Source organism: Coregonus lavaretus, assembly GCF_964263955.1.
Source record: "Coregonus lavaretus genome assembly, chromosome: 22".
In the NCBI taxonomy this organism is placed as follows: Eukaryota; Metazoa; Chordata; class Actinopteri; order Salmoniformes; family Salmonidae; genus Coregonus; species Coregonus lavaretus.
In genome coordinates this window covers 12,120,702-12,138,981 of record NC_140009.1, presented here as the reverse complement: position 1 = coordinate 12,138,981, position 18,280 = coordinate 12,120,702, and the positions used below count along the sequence as shown (strand labels likewise).

The 18,280-nt window shown below is 44.7% G+C and overlaps 1 protein-coding gene across 1 annotated transcript in view; it reads right to left on the bottom strand.

Annotated features, from left to right (window-relative positions):
* Positions 1 to 18,280, bottom strand: part of LOC311149512 (zinc finger and BTB domain-containing protein 46-like) — a gene marked incomplete at its 5' end in the record, with an annotated part of 35,691 nt that overhangs the window by 16,394 nt on the left and 1,017 nt on the right. Inside the window, one exon of the mRNA XM_084186697.1 lies at positions 12,685 to 12,969. Within this exon, the coding sequence (XP_084042823.1) occupies positions 12,685 to 12,969 (285 nt within the window). The remainder of the gene's footprint in view (positions 1 to 12,684; positions 12,970 to 18,280) is intronic.

Below are 18,280 nucleotides of genomic sequence, written 5' to 3'. Positions count from 1 at the left end.
GACAGACAGGCTGGACAGACAGGCTGGACAGACAGGCTGGACAGACAGGCTGGACAGACAGGTTGGACAGACAGGTTGGACGGACAAATAGATATCACCTGTAATAACACAGGTAACAAGAACAGGAAACACAATAGATTCCACACAGTTAGCTAGAATAGGGTGAACAAACACACACAACACTAGAGGGGTTGTGGAGGGTGATATGACCCCCAGGGGTATACAACCCCCCACCAACCCCACTCCTACTGCCGGGGTATACACCAGAAGGAGTAGGATGAAGTTGCCCCTGGACACTGATTTCAGGTCAGGTTTACATTCCTCCTCCTCATTTTTAAGGTTATAATCTAGTGAGGATAAACTGATCCTAGATCAGTGTCTGAAGGGCCAACTTCCACCCGGGGTGAACATGGATGTTTCTGCTTACCTCTGGTGGGGGCTCAGAGGGCTCAGGACCCTCAGGGTTCTCTTCTACATTCATAGCCAGCTCCTCTGAGTGTGAGTGGAGCACTGCGAGGGGTCCCCCAGCCTGCAATCCAGGGGCCATCAGGGGCCCGGCCTCAGAGGGCTGCAGGGGGAGTGTGGGCGGACGGAGGAAGGATGGCGGGGGTGGTGGAAGAGGAGGTGAGAGGAGAAGTGGAAGAGGAGAGGAGGAGGAGAAGGAAGCAGCCCCTTGTTTGCTATCAAATGTGGCCCCTGTTGTGGCCCCTGGTCGGAGTGTTGGGCTTCGGAGGTGCTGCTGCTGGTGGTGGAGGTGGTGGTGGTGGTGGTGGTGGTGGAGGCCTGAGGAGCACAGGAAACGAGGCTCACCCACCCACTCAGGACAAACTGCAACCATCTGTCTGCGTCCACACAACAGCAGCACAGAGAGAAAGGGGGCAAGGGGGCACACTGAGGCAAACGCAGCGCCACAGCCAACCCAGCGCAGAGCAGAGCAAATGAGAGGAGGAGGAAAGAACAAAAAGACTAGCTCTCCTCTCCTCTCCTCCGCCAGCCAGGAGAAAAGGTTTAGGGGTTGGTACTCTCGTTTCTCTCTAATTTTTCGTTCATCCTCTCCTTCTCCTTCCACCTACGTGCGCGCAGAGAGGACGGATGTGTGTGTGTGTGTGCGTGTGTGTGTGTGTGTGATGTTTGAGAAGACGAATGAGGATCTTGTGTTGTTGAGTATAAAATACTGAATTAGAGCAGCTGTCTATGAGAGCATCCATTTTAGGGAGAGAGCTGTAGCGAAGGTTGGTCTAATCAGGAAAACACCCTGCTCACTCAACTAGCTCTCACAGTCTCACATCATCCATGTTTCTCAAACGGAACATTTAGAAGTTGTTCCAAACGTAAGATTTCAAAGTGTTTAAAGTTAAGTTTAGGCATTATCTCCACATTTTTAAGGTTAGGGTTAAGTTTAGGCATTAACTCCGAAATCTTGTGGTCCTCTGTAGCTCAACTGGTAGAGCATGGTGCTTGTAACGCCAGGGTAGTGGGTTCGATCCCCGGGACCACCCATACGTAAAAATGTATGCACACATGACTGTAAGTCGCTTTGGATAAAAGCGTCTGCTAAATGGCATATTATTATTAAGGTTAGGCATTAACTCTGAATGGTTAAAATAATGGTTAAGGTTTGGGATAAGCTTAAAATAAAAACTCAAAAACAACTATCTATTGCTGGATTAGAACATGCAAATGTTGGCACCGAAGGCAGATGCTTACCCATCCGCCATGCATGTCCACAACACCCTAGCAAAACCAAAACCTACTTGAAGGTAATAGCGCTCACTGATGCCCCTAGTGGCCGGTTTCCACATGGATGGACGTTGAATACTGGCTTGTATCACGGGTTACCTGGCTGGCTCACTACCATACAGTATATGAGAGTGTAGCAGACAACTGAATAACACATTGGACATGTATTGTTGAGTCCTTGGAATACCATATCACTCAACCACATATTCATACATATACTGTAGGTGTATCCAAGGTAACACTTCCATAGAGATCCTGGGTGCAATGTAAAAGAAAGTGTTTATGTGTAGTGTCAAGGAGCTTTACACTGAATGTGCAGAACACTGTTAATATTTGTGTGGTGTGTTGGGATGGGAAATAGGGAGTAGAGTGTATAAGAAATGTTTATTTCCAAAACGCTATATCCACCAATTTTTCACATTTGTGTTTTTCCACCAGAAATTATTTATTATGGGTACCTTCATGTGTGTGTAAAATATTACTGTTCTCAGATTTTTTATTCATAGATTTTAGGTGTATTAAATGTGTTTATCTTGCAAAACGCTATATCCATTGTTTAGCTAGGAATGTCCGTATCCTGTATATTTGACTGTGATACGTGGTTGGTTCACCTAGCTATCTTAAGATGAATTAACTGTAAGTCACTCTTGATAAGAGCATCTGCTAAATGAATAAATGTAAATGTAAATGTTTTACATATAGATCTCATACTACTTGATTTATTTTTTTATTTTTTATTATATATTTATGTCACAAATGTATCATTTGTACAGTTCTGTACAAATGATACATGCACTTATTTGGAATATTTGACTGTGTAAAACCTAGCAGTACTACTTATTTCTCTGAGAGAGAGGCAGATATACAGAATAAAAAAATAAAAAAATGTGTCTCTGTAATGAAACCATCAAGTGACAGATTTCAAACAAATACATGTCATGATTAGATAGGGAAAAACACACCAATCTCTTTCATAAGTTCTTTAAAGAATAAAAAGCTAATTTACCAACATTTCTGAAAATGGATATATAGAGTTTTGGAAAGAAACTCTTCATTTGGTGTTTGTTTATAAATGTGTTGCTGTGTGTGTATGTGTGTGTGTAGATGTATGTGGGGGCAGTTTTTCAGGGAATGTCTCTAGAGTTATGCAGTGGGTTAGACATCCCTTCCACTCTTTTCCTCTCCTCAGCAGACACAATCTCAAAACCATGAGGCTCCACCATGGACGGATTCCTGGAATGTTCAACTACCGCACCCTCCACTCCCACTTACTGTAGACACACACACACACACACACACACACACACACACACACACACTCTCCATTTCCGCCCTACCCCAGGCATTGTCAGTAGGGGAGGAGAAAAGTGGGGTGAAATGGTAGGAGGAAGGGATGGGAGAGCGAGAGAGAGAAGTGAGAGAGAGAGAGAGAGAGAGAGAGAGAGAGAGAGAGAGAGAGAGAGAGAGAGAGAGAGAGAGAGAGAGAGAGAGCGAGAGTGCGAGAGAGCGAGAGAGCGTGAGAGAGCACGAGAGAGCGCGAGAGAGCGCGAGAGAGACAGAGAGAGACAGAGAGAGACAGAGAGAGAGACAGAGAGAGAGAGAGAGAGAGAGAGAGAGAGAGAGAGAGAGAGAGAGAGAGAGAGCGAGACAGGGTTAAAATTAATATGGTGTAATTGCAGACCACAATTCGGGGCGTTTCTTGATGTGTCCCTGATATCAGGAAACGCTCATTGATACCTACCATTGGTCAGTTCTGGTGTTATGAGACTGATGGTTTCTCGACACAGATTATTTGTTTACATAGCAGGTTAAGATAACTAACGTGACAGGTTAGGTGAATTAGCATGGCAGGTTAGGTGAATTAGCGTGGCAGGTTAGGAGACTGAGGTTAAGGTTAGGAAAAGGGTTAGGGTTAGGCTTAGCTACAATGCTACAGTTGTCAACAACTGCTGTCCCTGGCGCAAAAGATACGGCCACGGACCAATGGCGAGCAGTAGTGGGTGTAACTTGATATCAAGAAACACCCGATATCAGAAAGCGCCACTAATTGCGGTGTGCAATTACACCCTTCTCGTTAAAATACATGTGTATTTAAGTATTTGTATTTCAAATAAAAAAATCATAGTAATTTGTTTATATTTATATTTATTTTCAAATATGTATCTGAAATGTATCTGAAAGTAATTGAAATACAGTAAATAGTATTTGAACCCAGGTCTGAAGTAGATGGGTTGAAGAACAAGAGTGGTTGACTGGGGCAAGGGTGAAGGGTCAAGGGGTAGAAAAGGGACACAAAGGCAGCAAACGTGGGCCTCTAACTACTAATTCCTAATTCCTAATTCCCAGAAAATATCCAACGTTTCCCCCCACAATACAGTCAAGTACATCACAAAGGATTAGCTAGAAGGGTTTGATATGGGACATATACTGTACAGTGCAGTGCACTATCATTGTAACTAGATAGTAGGACAGTATTATGTAATTACTGTGTTACCATGTGCTTTCTAGATAAATATGAGGTGTGTATGGGGATTGTAAAATAAACAACACTGGTACGTAAAACTGCTAAGTAAGGTGATATAATTAGAGAATTAACAGACAGGATTTCCGTTTTTTCCAGAAGGTGAATTATACATTGTAAAGGGGTTACCGTGATTTTGACAGCATCTTACAAGCTGCTCGGTGGCAAGTAAAATTCTGTATTTCATATTACAGTACACCTACTGTAATATAAATACGGTATCAAAGCAACTGCTGCGGCCTGAGTGGCGCAGTGGTCTAAGGCACTGCATCGCAGTGCTAACTGTGCCACTAGATCCTGGTTCGAATCCAGGCTCTGTCGCAGCCGGCCGCGACCGGGAGACTCATGGGCGGCGCACAATTGGCCCAGCGTCGTCCAGGGTAGGGGAGGGAATGGCCGGCAGGGATGTAGCTCAGTTGATAGAGCATGGCGTTTGCAACGCCAGGGTTGTGGGTTCGATTCCCACGGGGGACAGTATAAAAATAAATAAATAAATGTATTCACTAACTGTAAGTCGCTCTGGATAAGAGTGTCTGCTAAATGACTAAAATGTAAATGTAAAAATGTAATGACATACAGTACAATACCGTAAAATGTACTGTATTATACTGTAAAAAAGTAAATGCTACCATAATTAAATTTGTTGAGGGGAGGGGTTTGTATTTCACTGTATTTAACTGTAATTACAAGGGATTGGTGAAAGCAGGTTGGCTTCTAGGTAAAGTGTTGACAAACATTACAGCATATTAATGAACATTTGGTGTTTTATATTACTTGCACTTCTAGAGGCCTTAACAAAGGCTTCCAAACTGGCAGTGACTACAGTATTTTACTGTTGATAATACAAAAAAGTATGTTTATTTTACAGTTTTCTATTACAGTGTAGAATTAGATGGGCCTGGTGTTCGTGTGTGCATGTGAACAAGGTCCGGCTAAGCTGCCCTTCAGCTGTCAAGAGGTTAAAGGGCAAAGGGGTGCTTAAGTCAGCACTCTTAGGAAGGATGTCAAGTCAACATGTGTCCCTGCTTAAGTGATCACCAGACAAGGAGGGTTAAAACAGAAACAACTCAAAGGGTTAAGTTTAGGTATTAATTCTGAGTGATTAAGGTTAGGGCTATGGTTTGGGGAAAGCTTAAAACCAAGTAATTAAAAACAAAACGCTGTTTCCATCAACTATCATCAAGTATTCTCACAGTAGCTGGGGGCGGAAGAAACGCACACCTGTTTAGGCACGGAGCTGGCCAGCGGAGTAGAACACTTGAAAAAGAAAAGGAGAGCTGCACACTCTAGGAGCTCAGATGCAATCATTTAATACCAACGTTTCAACAGCCAAGCTGTCTTCGTCAAGGTATAATGACAAACACTGCGGGTCACTAGTTTATATAGAGTTTGAAAGGACACACACAGGTGTCTATAATCATGGCTGGCTGTGCCTTGATTTCATTGGTCGATTTACAGATATAAATAGAACATGTAAACAAAGCATGAATGGATTACGTACGATCATAGATACCATTTGGTTACATAGGCCTACAAACATTATTTACAATGGATAGCAAAAACACCATAATCACAAGAATTGCTTCAGATCAAACTCTACGTTGAGACTGAAGGGAGCAAGGGTCTTTAAATTAAAGATCCAGGCGGCCTCTCGTTTTAACAATAAATTGTCAAGGTCACCCCCTCTCCAAGGGAGGGTGATGTGTTCGATGCCGATATAGCAAAGGGACAAAATAGAATGGTACGTCGAGTTTTTGCACTTAATTGTGCTACAATGCTCAGAGATTCTTACTTTTGTTCACCCACATCATTTCTAACACAAGGACAAGTTATAAGATAAATAACTGCCTTTGATTGGGATCTGTTTCCCTGTTTGGGGGGTGTTTGAAGGGTCTACATTTGTAAGTACCATTGCTGTCACGTTCGTTTACAGACGGGACGGACCAAGGCGCAGCGTGATATGCATACATGTTTATTAAAATGAATAAACACAACGACAAAACAACAAACTAAACGTGAAGTCCAAGGTACAACAAACAACATACCTCACACGGAACAAGATTCCACAACCCACTAGTGCCAATAGGCTACCTAAGTATGGTCCCCAATCAGAGACAACGAGCGACAGCTGCCTCTGATTGGGAACCACACCGGCCAACATAGATCTAGACGATCTAGATCTAAACTTAGAAAATACAACATAGAACATACCACACAGAAAATACACACCCTGACTCAACAAATACGAGTCCCCAGAGTCAGGGCGTGACAATTGCATTGAGCGCAGCCATTACACTTGTAATTTCCATCTGATAGAGGCACAAGGAGACATTGTGCGGGGGTATTTTGGGGTGGTAAATCAGAGTTTACCAATTGATCTATGAGAGTACGACCAAGGGAGGGTCCGAAATCACATTACCGATACTGCCATCGGATCTTAGAATGTTTGTGAACGATTCCCCTTAATTTGTTCAGAGCACTTTGAATAGCGCATCGTAAGAACGCAAGAATCCTTCTTTTTGCGAGACAGTCCTTGAAAGAGATCATGTCTCGATTTGTTTTGGATTGTCTCAATGGCAGTATTGATCATTTTTTAACCCCCTTTCCTTTTTCTTTGCATCACAGCCATGGTTCTGTCAAAATCTGATAGTTTTTTGCAAATTCTTTTGATTCGACAGAATTGGCTGTAGGGCAAACTGTTTTTCAAGGGAAGTAGGTGACAGCTATCGGCCCTCAACAAACTGTTATGATCAGTGGTTTCCTGTAAATATTAGTGTATAGAACATGATCCTCACACAAAATCAAAAGATCAAGGAAACTGATTTGACGTGTGTCAGATTGCATAGTAAATCTCAGGTGCTCAGAACAGGAGTTAAGAAAAGCATGGAACGCCTGGAGCTGTTTTGCATCACCCTCCATAAGACGAAAATATCATCAATGTACCGTTTCCAAATAATAATATTAGGTTAAAACATTTTTTGGGTTGAGAGGATTGACTGTTTCTCCATGTAACCTACATACAAATTAGCAAAGTTAGGAGCCATAGGGGATCCCATAGCAGTACCCTTCATCTGGGTAAAGAAATTGTTATGAAACATGAAATAGTAATGTGTGAGTACCATTTCAGCCAATGTTCTAATGCAGGGTAGTTCATTTGGGTCACGTTACAAAATAAATTGTTCCATGCCTTAAATACCACCCTCGTGTGGAATATTAGTGTATAACGACTCAACATCAAAAGTAACTAACAAAGTATTCTCAGGAAGAGGATCAAGAGATTCAATGATAGAGATCATACTGCTGGTGTCCTTTGCTAACATTAGCTAGCTAGCTAATGACGATACACCATAGTAGTGGGTCCACAAAATCAAGAAATTGTACTGAACTCATGACAAAATCCTGTTTTGAAATTGTAGTGGCTATTGTTGTTTTGTTTGTTTTTTGCTTAGTGACATTATGAATAGCATCTTTTTGGCTTTTAACTCTGATTTAACTAGCTATATATCTAATCCGGTTTCTGCAAGTCCCAAATTCCCGCGAGATACTGCAAGAATTTGCGCACTCAGAGATACAGAGCCTCAGAAATAAAAGATCCCCTCACGGATTAGGTGCCACGCCCTTTCCCAAAAGTTTTTTTCAGGACATTCGGGTGCCACGGTCCTGATAATGTAGGAAAACAAGTACACACACACAGGCCAGACCCAGTTGTGATAATGGGAGCAATGGCTGGTGAAATGGGGCAGGTGACCTCACCCTACTTCTCTGTTCGATGAATCAATACTTTCCCAAGGATTTAAATATCTATGCTTTGAAGTTAAAGAGGTGGAGAGGTGGGGAGAAGGAGACAGGGAGGGGTGTTATGGAGAGGTGGGGAGAAAGAGACAGGGAGGGGTGTTATGGAGAGGTGGGGAGAAGGAGACAGGGAGGGGTGTTATGGAGAGGTGGGGAGAAGAGAGGGAAGGGGAGAGCAGGCTGAAGGAATGAGAGAGGGAGGAATGAAGAGGAGACTGTAACAGAGGGAAGGGGTGAAGAAGGGGCTGTAGGAGGAACAGAAGAAGGAGGGGTGAAGGAGAGCTGGGGGGAGGTATAGAGGGTGGGATATACGGAGGGGAGAAAGCAGCAATCCGTCAAACTCACTAGGCTTGTCCTCCCCTCAGTGCTCTGAAGAACAGATTGTTTGTTTATTTTCATCTCTCTTTAAAAGAGAGAGTGAAAACCTCAGCGGAGGGGTTGGTTGGATATCCAGAAAGGCATCTCTCAAAACCACCCTATTGTGCGGTGCTTTCAGGCTGCGTTTGGCCAACCAAACACTTTCCCTAGGGTTCACAATGCGCTGACACTCAAAAGAAAGAGGTATACCGGTACATTAAGATATGTCTAAATGTATCATAAATTACTAGGCACATAAAACATATTTCAGAAGGCTGATATGGTACTGATAAAATTCTTTGAATTCTACTCATATCATAACTCAAGGATCTGTGTTTAGTACAGTGGGGAAAAAAAGTATTTAGTCAGCCACCAATTGTGCAAGTTCTCCCACTTAAAAATATGAGAGAGGCCTGTAATTTTCATCATAGATACACGTCAACTATGACAGACAAATTGAGAAAAACAAATCCAGAAAATCGCATTGTAGGATTTTTAATGAATTTATTTGCAAATTATGGTGGAAAATAAGTATTTGGTCACCTACAACCAAGCAAGATTTCTGGCTTTCACAGACCTGTAACTTCTTCTTTAAGAGGCTCCTCTGTCCTCCACTCGTTACCTGTATTAATGGCACCTGTTTGAACTTGTTATCAGTATAAAAGACACCTGTCCACAACCTCAAACAGTCACACTCCAAACTCCACTATGGCCAAGACCAAAGAGCTGTCAAAGGACACCAGAAACAAAATTGTAGACCTGGACCAGGCTGGGAAGACTGAATCTGCAATAGGTAAGCAGCTTTGTTTGAAAAAATCAACTGTGGGAGCAATTATTAGGAAATGGAAGACATACAAGACCACTGATAATCTCCCTCGATCTGGGGCTCCACGCAAGATCTCACCCCGTGGGGTCAAAATTATCACAAGAACGGTGAGCAAAAATCCCAGGACCACACGGGGGGACCTAGTGAATGACCTGCAGAGAGCTGGGACCAAAGTAACAAAGCCTACCATCAGTAACACACTACGCCGCCAGGGACTCAAATCCTGCAGTGCCAGACGTGTCCCCCTGCTTAAGCCAGTACATGTCCAGGCCCGTCTGAAGTTTGCTGGAGTGCATTTGGATGATCCAGAAGAGGATTGGGAGAATGTCATATGGTCAGATGAAACCAAAATATAACTTTTTGGTAAAAACTCAACTCGTCGTGTTTGGAGGACAAAGAATGCTGAGTTGCATCCAAAGAACACCATACCTACTGTGAAGCATGGGGGTGGAAACATCATGCTTTGGGGCTGTTTTTCTGCAAAGGGACCAGGATAACTGATCCGTGTAAAGGAAAGAATGAATGGGGCCATGTATCGTGAGATTTTGAGTGAAAACCTCCTTCCATCAGCAAGGGCATTGAAGATGAAACGTGGCTGGGTCTTACAGCATGACAATGATCCCAAACACACCGCCCGGGCAACGAAGGAGTGGCTTCGTAAGAAGCATTTCAAGGTCCTGGAGTGGCCTAGCCAGTCTCCAGATCTCAACCCCATAGAAAATCTTTGGAGGGAGTTGAAAGTCCATGTTGCCCAGCGACAGCCCCAAAACATCACTGCTCTAGAGGAGATCTGCATGGAGGAATGGGCCAAAATACCAGCAACAGTGTGTGAAAACCTTGTGAAGACTTACAGAAAACGTTTGACCTGTGTCATTGCCAACAAAGGGTATATAACAAAGTATTGAGAAACTTTTGTTATTGACCAAATACTTATTTTCCACCATAATTTGCAAATAAATTCATTAAAAATCCTACAATGTGATTTTCTGGAGAAAAAAAATCTCATTTTGTCTGTCATAGTTGACGTGTACCTATGATGAAAATTACAGGCCTCTCTCATCTTTTTAAGTGGGAGAACTTGCACAATTGGTGGCTGACTAAATACTTTTTTTCTCCACTGTATGTGTGTGTGTGTGTGTGTATATGCATGCGCTCACGTGTGTGTGTGTATATGCATGCGCTCACGTGTGTGTGTGTGTGTGTGTGTGTATATGGATGCGCTCACGTGTGTGTGTGTGTGTGTGTACATGCATGCGCTCACGTGTGTGTGCGCGTGTGTGTGTGCGTGTGCTCGCGTACGTGTGTGTGAGGTCCTTCCATAGGGGCAGGTCAGATCAGAGGCATTGTGTCTGCTGTGACAGCGCCTCAATCTTTTCATTTAAAGCCAACAGAGGGTTTGTGTGTGTGTCTGTGCGTGTGTGTGTGTGTGTGCGTGTGTGTGTGTAGGGGTCCACTCAGTCAAAGCCCCAGTCTCCAGCCCTATTGTATCATAGCAGGGCTAAGCTAAAAGGGCATGACAAGGTTTAGAGTTGGACTCTTTCTCTGTCTCCCTCAAACACAGACACAACTCAGCACTAAGAAGACAATTACCAGCCAAAGAAAGCAAAGAGAAATTAAACACACACACATGTACAAACACACACACATGCACGCACCCTCACATACACACACACAATCATACAAACACACACACAAACACACACTGGGATATACATTATATATACAAAAGTATGTAGACACCCCTTCAAATTAGTGGATTCGGCTATTTCAGCCACACCCGTTGCTGAAAGGTGTGTAAAATCAAGCACACAGCCATGCAATCTCCATAGGAAAACATTGGCAGTAGAATGGCCTTACTGTCCCGAGAACGGGACCGCCGAGTGCTGAAGCGCGTAGAGCGTAAAAATGGTCTGTCCTCGGTTGTAACACTCACTACCGAGTTCCAAACTGCCTCTGGAAGCAACGTCAGCACAAGAACTGTTCGTCGGGAGCTTCATTAAATGGTTTTCCATGGCCGAGCAGCCGCACACAAGCCTAAGATCACCATGTGCAATGCCAAGCAGCATCGGCTGGAGTGGTGTAAAGCTCGCCGCCATTGGACTCTGGAGCAGTGGAAACACGTTCTCTGGAGTGATGAATCATGCTTCATCATCTGGCAGTCAGACGGACTAATCTGGGTTTGGCGGATGCCAGGAGAATGCTACCTGCCCAAATGCATAGTGCCAACTGTAAGGTTTGGTGGAGGAGGAATAATGTTCTGGGGCTGTTTTTCATGGTTCGGGCTAGGTCCCTTAGCTCCAGTGAAGGGAAATCTTAACGCTATAGCATACAATGAAATCCTAGACGATTCTGTGCTTCCAACATTGTGGCAACAGTTTGGGGAAGCCCCTTTCCTGTTTCAGCATGACAATGCCCCTGTGCACAAAGCGAGTTCCATACAGAAATGGTTTGTGGAGATCACCGTGGAAGATCTTGACTGGCCTGCACAGAGCCCTGACCTCAACCCCATCGAACACCTTTGGGGTGAATTGGAACGCTGACTGCGAGTCAGGCCTAATCGCCCAACATCAGTGCCCGACCTCACTAATGCTCTTGTGGCTGAATGGAAGCAAGTCCCCGCAGCAATGTTCCATCATCTAGTGGAAAGCCTTCCCAGAAGTGTGGAGGCTGTTACAGCAGCAAAGGGGGGACCAACTCCATATTAATGCCCATGATTTTGGAATGAGATGTTCAACAAGCAGGTGTCCACATACTTTTGGTCATGTAGTGTATATTCCAATGGTCCAAAATAACTTGACGGAGAGGGGCAGTAAGTGGAACATTTAAGTTGATGATTTAAAAGCTTTTATCATACCAATGGCTAGCATCCTGATATATTTACACCAAGATAGAGGTCAGGGGAAGGCCATACTCAAGGCCTCACACACACACCTCACGCACCCTCACACACCCTCACGCACCTTCACGCACCCTCACGCACCCTCACACACCCTCACGCACCCTCACGCACCCTCACGCACCCATGCACAATACATAATTCAATCACTCATACACACAGATGAACATGGCTAAACCCTGTTGTAGGAAACCACACACACACACTGACACACACACTTCGGCAAAGAAATCCAGGAAACATTTTCTCACACACCCGGGAGCCATCCCAGCACAATGTTCTCTCACTGAGTCACAACTGAGTAATCCTCGCTTGCACCATCACACAGACCTGTTACATACTGAACACACACACACTAGACATGCACTAGACACGCACACATGTACGCATGAATACACACACCAAAACTAAATTCACAAAAGCCAACGAGAGAATTCTGATTCTATAGCAGTGGTATTGTGTGACACTCAAACAGCAGTTATAGAGTGGAGTGTGGTGTGTGTGTGTGTGTGTGTGTTTTTGTGTGTGTAATATACTATAACAGTAACTTACGTGACAGGGAGTGTCCTCCTTTGGGCATGAATTCAAACAGTACAGGGTTATCGTCTCCCAGCATCTCAGCCCGTAGCGACAGCAGGCTGTTTTTACTCATCAACGCTGCCCTCAGGTTGGCTACCGAAGGTGTAGTCCCGCCCCCGGTCCCACCTCCTGCCTCATCTGATTTGCTGGCACCCAGGAAGTTGGCCTCGCCCGTTGCCAGAGCTTCTTCCTGTTTAAGGAAGAAGTCGAGACGCTCTCCGCGACTGTCTGAGCTGTTGGGCTCTGTCACATCTGCACCTGGAGACAGAGAGAGAGAGAGAGAGAGAGAGGAATCATTCAGTAATTGGTTGATTGAGTTTGATTGATTGATCTTTGTTAGTCATGTTGAAAGGCACCAAATGACACTTTATACATATGACAACATAAACCATGTAAGATATCAAACAATTGACACATTTTAAAAATGAGTACACAAAAGCACTTTACCATAGTATAGTGTACAGTTTTTGCTTTGTCATTATGGGGTATTGTGTGTAGATTGATGAGGGAAAACAACTACAGTGCTATGAAAAAGTATTTGCCCCCTTTCTAATTTTCTCTACTTTTGCATATTTGTGATACTGAATGTTATCAGATCTTCAACCAAAACCTAATATTAGATAAAGTGAACAAATAACACAACAATTACATATTTATTTCATTTATTTCATAAACAAAGTTATGCAACACCCAATTCCCCTGTGTGAAAAACTAATTGCCCCCTTACACTCAATAACTGGTTGTGCCACCTTTAGCTGCAATGACTCCAGGCATAATGGGACACATCTCGTCCAAAAAGTTGACTCAAGTTTGCCAAAAAGCACCTGGATGATCATCAAGACTCTTGGAAGAACGTTCTATGGACAGATGGTTCCAGTAATGCCTGGCGAAAACCAAACTCCACAGTAAGAACATCATACCAAAGGTCAAGCATGGTGGTGGTGGTGTGATGGTTTGGGGATGCTTTGCTGCCTCAGGACCTGGACAACTTGCCTTAATAGAAGGGACCATGAATTCTGCTCTGTATCAGAGAATTCTACAGGAGAATGTCAGACCATCCGTCTGTGAGCTGAAGCTGAAGCGCAGCTGGGTCATGCAGCAAGACTATGATCCAAAACACACAATCAAGTCTACATGAAAATTGCTAAAAAGCAACAAATTGGAAGTTTTGGAATGGCCTAGTCAAAGTCCAGACCTAATCCCAATTGAGATGTTGTGGCAGGACTTGAAACGAGCAGTTCATGCTTGAAAACCCACACGTCACTGAGTTAAAGCAGTTCTGCATGGAAGACTGGGACAAAATTCCTCCACAGCGACGTGAGAGACTGATCAAGAACTACAGGAAGCATTTGGTTGGAGTCATTGCAGCTAAAGGTGGCACAAACAGTTATTGAATGTAAGGGGGCAATTACCTTTTCACACAGGGGAATTGGGTGTTGCATAACTTTGTTTATGAAATAAATGAAATAAATATGTAATTGTTGTGTTATTTGTCCACTTATGTTCCCTTTATCTAATATTAGGTTTTGGTTGAAGATCTGATAACATTCAGTATCACAAATATGCAAAAGTAGAGAAAATTAGAAAGGGGGCAAATACTTTTTCATAGCACTGTATTTAATCCATTATGGAATAACTTCTTTCGACATGCCCACTACTCCAAGACCAGTCCGGATGGGCTGCCTGGCCGTTGATAACATTAATTTTGTCTTGACTGCTTAAATCATCCATGGAAAACCTCTCCTTTAAACACCCCATCCCTAACTCATCCTGTTTGTAAAATGTACAACCATTTGTGTTTTCCACCAAACACACTTGTGTCTGCACGCACACACATCCCCCCAAATTACTACAAAGGACAGGATGCTGTTGACAGATAAATCAGTACTGTCTCATCTGAAATCATTGAAACACATAGCAAGAGAGAGAAAGATGGAGTAAAGGAACGAGAGAGAGTCTATAAATAAAGACAGATGGTCAAACAGAGACAGACAGTTAGAGAGCTGGAGTACAAAAGAGAAAGAGAGAGAGACAGAGAGCTTACTGTTAATTTTTTTATTGTTTAATTCACTTTTGTTTATCATGTATTTCACTTGCTTTTGCAATGTAAACATATGTTTCCCATGCCAATAAAGCCCAGAAATGGAAATTGAGTCATGGTGCACATGAGAGAGAGAGACAGAGAGAGAGATGGAGTGCACAAGAAAAAAATATATATGTAGAGAAAGAGAGAGAGAGAGAGAGCGAGAGAGAGAGAGAGAGAGAGGGGGAGAGAGAGAGAGAGAGAGGGGAGAGAGAGAGAGAGAGAGAAGAGAGAGAGAGAGAGAGAGAGAGAGAGAGAGAGAGAGAGAGAGAGAGAGAGAGAGAGAGAGAGAGAGAGAGAGAGAGAGAGAGCGGGAGAGGGGAGTCTATCCAGGGTATAAAGGTTTGTTTAGACTGCAGTGACAGCCCAGTGACAGAGTAAAGTAGAGAGTGTTGTGAACAGCTGTCAGCAGCAGACACACACTGCCACACTCGCCTCTGTAGATCTACATGTCTGTCACACACAACTTCTGACAGCACTACTGACGGACTCACACACACGCACACACGCATACACGCACACACTCACACACACACACACATGCACACACAACTCAACACTCCCTGGGGGTTTGTAGGACACTGGCTTGCATACTGTGTGTAAGTGGGGTTGAGTGTGTGTGTGTGTGTGTGTTTGCTTGCATGCGTGCATGCGTGTGAGTGTGAGTTAGAGCTAATACAACTTGCATTCTATACACCACACACATCCTATCACTGGCCTGTGATGCATACACCTCTAGTATATTACACAGTGTGAGAGGTCTGGGCAGGTGTTATTATAGATGTGAAAGGTGGCAGGACAGAGAGACAGAAAAGAGAAAAAGAGAAAGAGTAAAAAGGAGAGAGAAAGAAGACAGAGAGAGGGAGAAGACAGAGAGAGAGGGAGAAGACAGAGAGAGAGGGAGAAGACAGAGAGAGGGAGAAGGGCAGAGGGAGAAGGCAGAGGAGAGGGAGAAGGCAGAGAGAGGGGGAGAAGGCAGAGAGAGGGAGAAGACAGAGGGAGAAGGCAGAGAGAGGGAGAAGGCAGAGAGAGGGAGAAGGCAGAGAGAGGGAGAAGGCAGAGAGAGGGAGAAGACAGAGGGAGAAGGCAGAGAGAGGGAGAAGGCAGAGAGTGGGAGAAGACAGAGAGAGGGAGAAGACAGAGAGAGGGAGAAGTCAGAGAGAGGAAGAAGGCAGAGAGAGGGAGAAGGCAGAGAGAGGAGAAGGCAGAGAGAGGGAGAAGGCAGAGAGAGGAAGGCAGAGAGAGGGAGAAGACAGAGAGAGGGAGAAGGCAGAGAGAGGGAGAAGACAGAGAGAGGGAGAAGGCAGAAAGAGGGAGATGGAAGAGAGAGGGATGAAGGCAGAGAGAGAGAGAAGGCAGAGAGAGGGAGAAGACAGAGAGAGGGAGAAGGCAGAGAGAGGGAGAAGGCAGAGAGAGGGAGAAGGCAGAGAGAAGGAGAAGGCAGAGAGAGGGAGAAGGCAGAGATAGGGAGAAGGCAAAGAGAGGGAGAAGGCAGAGAGAGGGAGAAGGCAGAGAGGGGGAGAAGGCAGAGAGAGGGAGAAGACAGAGAAAGGGAGAAGGCAGAGAGAGGGAGAAGGCAGAGAGAGGAGAAGACAGGGAGAGGGAGAAGACAGAGAGAGGGAGAAGACAAAGAGAGGGAGAAGGAGAGAGAAGGAGAAGGCAGATATAGGGAGAAGGCAGAGAGAGGGAGAAGGCAGAGAGAAGGAGAAGGCAGAGAGAAGGAGAAGGCAGAGAAGGAGAAGTCAGAGAGAGGGAGAAGAAGAGAGAGGGAGAAGGCAGAGAGAGGGAGAAGGCAGAGAGAGGGAGAAGGCAGAGAGAAGGAGAAGCAGAGAGAAGGAGAAGTCAGAGAGAGGGGAGAAGGAAGAGAGAGGGAGAGGCAGAGAGAGGGAGGCAGAGAGAGGGAGAAGGCAGAGAGAGGGAGAAGGCAGAGAGAGGGAGAAGGCAGAGAGAGGAGAAGGCAGAGATAGGGAGAAGGCAGAGAGAGGGAGAAGGCAGAGAGAGGGAGAAGGCAGAGAGAGGGAGAAGGCAGAGAGAGGGAGAAAGGCAGAGAGAAGGAAGAAGCAGAGGGTAAGAGTACGACTTGTTTCATTGTCCTCAGGTATTCTCAATATGCGGTGTGTTGGTTGCCACGGCGTTTGTTGCCATGTTCTGGTTGCAGTGGTGAAAGTCAAGGTGAGAGAGGGGCTGTGAGACTGTAGCGTTCCTCTCCTCTGGCTGAATACTGATGGGCTTGAGTCACCAATGTGGGGGTGGGTGTATGTCGAAGCGAGGGGGGTCTGTCTGAGAGACTTTTTGGGGTCAAGGTGTACGTGACAAAGTAACTAGAGGTATGTGGGGAGGGATCGTCTGGTCTGTAATAAGTGGCCTGGATTGCCACGTCTTTAAATCAATAATTTGATTGAAACATACAGTACGTACTGAAGGACTGAACAATGGATTCATGGATTTGCTATGCATGATTTACTCACTGGCACCTCACACAAAGACAGACAGACAGAGAGAGAGAGAGAGAGAGAGAAGAGGAGAGAGAGAGAGAGAGAGAGAGAGAGTGTGAGAGAGAGAGAGAGATGAGAGAGAGAGAGAGAGAGAGATGAGAGAGAGGAGAAGAGAGAGAGAGAGAGAGAGAGAGAGAGAGAGAGAGTGAGAGAGAGAGAGATGAGAGAGAAGTGATGGAGGAGAGAGAGAGAGAAAAGAAGAGAGAAAGAACAATACAAGATAGTCTTTTTCACTGTAAAAGGCTAAAGGAAAAGCTAGTTAAGAAGAAACAGAGGGGGGCAGTTGAATAGGAGGCAGAGAACACACACACACACACACACAGTTAATTAAGGTGGGGGAGTAGGGCTTGGCTTAGGGGGCACAGGGTGGCGGTATTCATTAGAGCCCTGCCCCCTCCTCCGCCAGTGGGCAGCTGAGCAGGCACAGGAGTCAAATCAATAAAATAGATCTGTTGTTTGTGCTCTGTGTGTGTGTGTGTGTGTTATGTAGGTGTGTGTGTTGTGTGTGTGTGGTGTGTGTGTGTGTGTGTGTGTGTGTGTGTGTGTGTGTGTGTGTGTGAGAGAGAGAGAGAGAGAGAGAGAGAGAGAGGAGAGAGAGAAAGAAAGAGGGAAGGGAGGGAGGAGAAGTGGAGGAGAGGAAAGAGACAGAGACCTCTGACCCCCATCTCCTTCACTCATCTGCTCATTGGACGAGTGAATGACCCTTGACCTGTTTACCCCAGCATCCCCTCTACCAGCGGGGCTACAGATGGAACATGTCCACACTTCTAGGATGAGTCCTGCAATAATCACACTTTAGCCAAACTCAACCCTCCTAATATATTGTCTCCTCTGTTAGATATGATCACATGCATTACAGGAGTCATGCCATGCTAGAGTATGTCATATCAGTGTACGGTTTTAGTGCACACTATGGTATTAGTGGATATTATGGTATTAGTGGACATATGGTATTAGTGAACACTATGGTATTACTGGACACTATGGTATT